We start from the raw sequence: 5,449 nt of genomic DNA on the forward strand, positions 1-5,449 counted from the left end.
TCCCCGCTACTACACCTTGTCCCCTCCAGACTCAGCTCAGGCCTGGCATATGGGCCTGAGGTGAAACCCTGCAGCTGCAATCCATGCAGACAGAGTAGGGGACAGAACCACCCATTTAGTCCAGGAGCAGAACATCTTGCCAGAGGGGTACAACAGGTTCACTCCCAAGGGTGGCAGCAGGAAGGAGCTGAGCACAGCAGCCAGACCCATGCCAGACACAGCTGGATAAATTCAACCTTTGTAGATCTACATCTGAACTTCAGTAGCTGCTAAAGCTATAACTGCATCAAAGCTCTACAACAAAGGTCAGAAGACAGTGCTACACAAAATGACAACAAGAAGGAGCAAAATGCAATCTCAGACCCCAACCCCACCCATAATGAGTGCAGAGGACACTAACACAGAACAAATTGGGAATCACACAGCTGAAATCAATGAATCAATGGCTTCTGAAATAAAGAAACAACTGCAGAAAGGTATAGAGGAACTCAGATTGGAAATGAAAAAGAATTCCCTGAATTAATAGCATCTGCAGTGAAGAATCAAATGTAGAAACATATGGACGAAACCCACCCTATGCCCACCCAGAACAAGTGCAGAGGACACTAGCTCAGCGCAAATGTATGAATTAATAGTGTCAATAGTAAATAAGCAACAACAGAAAGTTATAGAGGAACTCAGAGCGGAATTCCTTTCTGAAATGAAAAATTATTTATGTATTTGGTACAGGGTCTCACTACCCAGTTGGGACTCGTAGTGATCCTCCAGTCTCAGCTTCCCCACCTCTGGGATTATAGGTGTGCTCCACTTATGCCCAGTTTAGGGGCCAGCATGGCATGTGGTACTGGGGATCGAAACTGGGCCCTTGCACTTGCCAGGCGGGCACTTAGACCACTGAGCTGTCTCCCCAGCCACCTTTTAAAGTTTTTAAACAGGGTCTTGTTAATTTGCTCAGGCTGGGCTCAAATCTGTGATCCTTTTGCCTTGGCCTCTTGGAGATCTGGGAATCACAGGGGCATGTGACAAAACCTGGCTGAGCACAGCAATCTTGCTGTGGCTCCAGGGTACCAGTGCCCAGTACCTGGTGGGCGTCTGGTAAGTGTGATGACTGACTGGCTCGATCCAGGCTGAGTTTTGCTGTGCCTGGCAAGGGTGGGTGAGGAGCTGGCTGCCTCGTACCCAGGCTCTCTAGCATGAAACCCCACTGCTGATCAGCCAGCAAAACACCTTCACAGGACCCAAGAAGAGTGGGTAAGGTGTGGGTACAGCCAGTGACCCATCACTCCAGCTATTCTAGTTTGCACCTGTGGCGGCGTGGCTCAGGGACCACCAAGCCCCATGGTGTCCTGTGCTCTTCCTTCCATGGTCAGAGCTCAACTAGCCTCTGGCTAAGAGGGCACCTCTGCTCTCACAGTGATCTTGGGTTGATTCTGAGTCCATGCCACACTTGGAAATGGCAGCTAAACATCCCCTGGGGATAAACTCTTCTTCATTGATGGCACTGCCTATAGAGCCACTGAGAACTCAAGGCTGTGTCCAAGCTTGGAGAGCAAAAGCACGGTGATGGATTAGTGATGTCTGCCTGAGCCATGCAGCAGTAGGGCCCAGCTCCTACATCGCTCACCTGCGGTTATGGCGTTGTCCCTCTTCAAGTTCTCCCCCTCGCTCTTCAGGGATGCGATCTCTGAGTTCCGCTCAGACAGGGTGTGGCACAGCACCTGGCTGTAGCCCTTCTGAAGGGCGCTGATCTGCGGGAGAAGGTGGCACACCGTGAGAGGATGCTGGCCCAGCTGAGACATCTAGTTCTTTCCCAAAGCTGGCCAGAGAGGCTGACTGCTCTTTGCCTGTGACACTAGAGAAGCCACAAGTTTTGTTTTAATGAGTAGAAGGGACAGGGGAGGGCCTGTTCCCTCAGTGGCTGCTTTTTCCTATGTAGCCAACACAGGATCTGTCCTTAGCGCCCACTGAGGGATTCGAGCCCAGCTGCCATTCGGAAACCTGCCTCCTCAGCACGGGCTCCTCTGATTGGGGACACTCAGCCACCAATAGTCCAGCCTCTGTTTCCCGCCATCCAGTATGGACTGGGCACAGAGTAAAGTTCCAGGCAGGGGAGTAGCTTGTAACAAATGATGATAACAAATGATGATAACAACAGCTTGTATCTCATAGAACATTCTAAATTTTCAAGAAGATACAGACTTATCTCCTTCAGCAGAGCCTCACAGCTTCCCAGGATGATGTCCCTCCCCGTTACTGTTCTTGGTTTTGCAAATGAAGACAGCAAGACTCTGAGGGGTGGGGTCATTGCTTAGGGTACCCGCGGGTCAGAGGGGAAGCTCTGATTCAAATCCAGATTTGGGATGCCTGGATCCAGATCCTTCCACCTAAAGGATGGCTTTAGCATCCAGCACGAAGCGCTGGTGGTTCTAACGCTGCGCACGGGCCCTAGAGCCAGACCACTGCCTTGCAATTCTACCTCCAATGTGAGTGAAAGGAGGACGCTAAGCTCCGCTTCTCTTTTACATTCTGTGAACGCATTAGAGTTCTGATCTTGTTGAAAAGCACTTGAATAAGTTTGCATACCTGGAAGTGCGCGACACAGCTATTAGGTGCGATTATTCCGCTGTGTGCTTTAGCTTTGACCTCTCTTGTCTATCTTGTGAAGACTGATATTTTTATGTGCACTTGTAAATCGTGTCTAGACTCACTTAAACCGCAGCGGGATTGCTCTTGAGAGGAGGCTCAGGTATCCTGGTTAATTTCATCATCTTCTTGGCGCCCAGGCAAGGACGGAACAGGGTGGGGGCGGGGAGCCTGCTTAGCTACGGTGGAGTCTCATGCCTCGCCACCAGATGGCACTCTTAGCCCTCGTTCCTGGTTTCTGTCCCTGAAGTTCGAGATTATTCCTTGACGGTAGAATTAACTGGTTTGACAGCTGATGGGACTCATTTCACACATCATCATGGCTATGATTCTATGACACTCGAGGAGATCAAGCTTGATTTTTCCCTGGGGAGCTGAGACACAGGAAAAGAGTTGCAGGTGACGGAGGCCTGCCCCAAGTCTATGCGTCGTATATTTCACTTTTGCAAGCTCTGAATGGAAAGGATTCTTACTGCTCTCTGTTAGGGAAATGCAACTTTCCCTTAAAAGGAACTTGGGAGAAACAGACATTTTTAAATGTGGTTAGTCCTTAGCTTAATGCTTTTGTTTGCCTGGTATCACAAGCTCAGCAAGAAGATGGACTTAGAGAAACGATGTCTCCTAAAGATTTCACTGCTGCCTGACAGATATAAAATTTTTCAATCTACGTATTATCAGAGCTTTGGGATTTCACACTGCCGAGCCACTCCAAAGACTTTTCAAACCTCCGTTCCTTTCATTACCAAAATAAATATCCGTATTGTCTACGACTGGCATAAACCCCAGGATGTTTATTGCCTGTTATGCTGTGTAATAAAGTGGGGATCGAATCATAAGAAAGTTAATAGTGCTAGGAAGAGTGATTGCTTCGAGATAATAACCTGTCTGCTAATTAGCACAGTGGCGCAGAGGTAAGTGTTTCCGAGCGGTATTGCAGCAGATCGAGGATCTCTGAGTGCAAATCATTACACACGTTCTTTCTGGGGACCGGGGAGAACATATAAAGCAATCAGAACAATAAATCAACCTGCCTCGTGGCTCACACTTCTTGCTGGGTGTTCGGGTGGCGACAGACTATTTATGGACCTATAATGTGAGCAGATGAAATTTGATTTGGAGACAAATCAACAGCATCCTCCAGTCTAGAGATGCTCTGCTGTAAAATATCCCGTGTGGATGGAGGAGGCAACGGGGTGATAAATCAGAGTAATTATCTCTGGATAATTCCTAGGTGAAAAACAATTTTCCAGGCATCGCTAGCCACTTTAAACAATACTCAAACTGCGACCTGCTGACACAGACGTGAGGATCGAGGGACTTACGCACTCCTGTGCGCAGGGCTGGGCGTGATGTGGCTGGGAAGGCTCTGAAGTGGAAGGGCCACTGACAAGAATTTTCTCGAACTAATTGCAAAATGGGGCTCCGATCAAGAAAAGGGTGCTCGTCCATGAGTCAGCTGCATTGTCAAGGCAGCTGTCTGTCTTCTCGGTTCCTGAAGGACATGCTACTTTCAAAAATTGACCCCCGAAAGGTCATTTAAAAGAATATTAGAGCATCTATTTGTTCATTGTTTTCTTTATTGCGATGTGTATCAGTATGCTGTCTGTGACAAGGTACTTGGGGACAATCAACTTACAAAGAGAAAAAGGATTGTTTTGGTTCACGATTTTCCAGGTCGCAGTCCACGCGGGTTTGGATCGAGGCGTGCAGTGCACACCGCGTGAGGAGCAGCGCTAGCGCAAAGCTTCTCCCCTCTTGGTGGCCGGAAGCAGAGAGGGAAATGACGGCGGCCCAGGCCCCGCCCCATGACATCACTTCCGCTGCTAAGCCCCACCCCTTAAGAGCAGGCTCTGGAAAAGGTGTGCGTGCGGCCTTGCCAGCTGCCATACATGGGCCTGGGGGGACATTTAAGAGCCAACGTGTATGTGAACATAACAGGGCAAAGCCGAGATCATGTCAGCCTCTTTTATCTGAATTCTCAGAGCCCAGAAGTGCTCATACCTCTATAAGTGAACACGGCCACCGATAATTATTTGCATGAACAAATGGGTGAATGAATGAACAGACTGCGGGCCCCCTTCTATTTGCTGGACATCTATCCCAAAGGCCTCGGATGTGCTGGCACCTGCAGGTGGTGCTGAACGCTGTAAAGGCTGTTTTCTCCTTCCTACACGCACCGCTGTGATAGGTTTAATCTATAACCGAGACATGATGAGATTAAGGATAATGACTCATAATAAAACAGAGTGGCCATGACAGTTATGTTTGAATAGTTTTCTAAAATGTATGAGTTTATTTTTGTGAATTTTCATTTAGTATTTTCAGGCCATGCTGCCAGGTTTTCCTGCAATCCCAGCCCTCGGAAGGCTGGCGCAGCAGGAGCTCTGCAAGTTCAAGGTTATCCTGGGCTGTGTAGTGAGTTCAAAAGCAGCCTACAATAGGCTGAGAAACCTTGTCACAAAAAACGATAAACCAGGGGCCGGTGAGACAGCTCAGCGGTCTCAGGCGCCTGCATAGGCATGCTTAGGCAGGCGCAGGGGACCGCGGTTCGATCCCCAGCACCACATGCTGCACCAACCCTGCCCTTAGGGTGGGCTGAGCTGGCCAAAACCAAAACAGAACAAAACACCACTGAAAAACCAAATAATAGGTATTTCTTTCAGGCCATGGTTAACTGTGGGTAACTGAAAGCATAAAAAAGGACTGCTTTAATCAGAACCCTGGGTGGTAACTGGGTCCAGTCCTTTACCTGGGGTAGATTCAACCTCAGTGGGGTGGCCTAGGCTCACCAGGCATAAGCCATGTT

The 5,449-nt window shown here is 48.9% G+C and overlaps 1 protein-coding gene across 1 annotated transcript in view; it reads right to left on the minus strand.

Annotated features, from left to right (window-relative positions):
- LOC111818461 (forkhead-associated domain-containing protein 1-like) overlaps positions 1-5,449 on the minus strand; it is a 125,727-nt gene that overhangs the window by 51,528 nt on the left and 68,750 nt on the right. Inside the window, exon 6 of the mRNA XM_023722454.1 lies at positions 1,625-1,748. Coding sequence (XP_023578222.1) covers positions 1,625-1,748 — 124 coding nt within the window. The remainder of the gene's footprint in view (positions 1-1,624; positions 1,749-5,449) is intronic.

The sequence above is a fragment of the Octodon degus genome, unplaced genomic scaffold (assembly GCF_000260255.1).
Source record: "Octodon degus isolate 3935 unplaced genomic scaffold, OctDeg1.0 scaffold00092, whole genome shotgun sequence".
In the NCBI taxonomy this organism is placed as follows: domain Eukaryota; kingdom Metazoa; phylum Chordata; class Mammalia; order Rodentia; family Octodontidae; genus Octodon; species Octodon degus.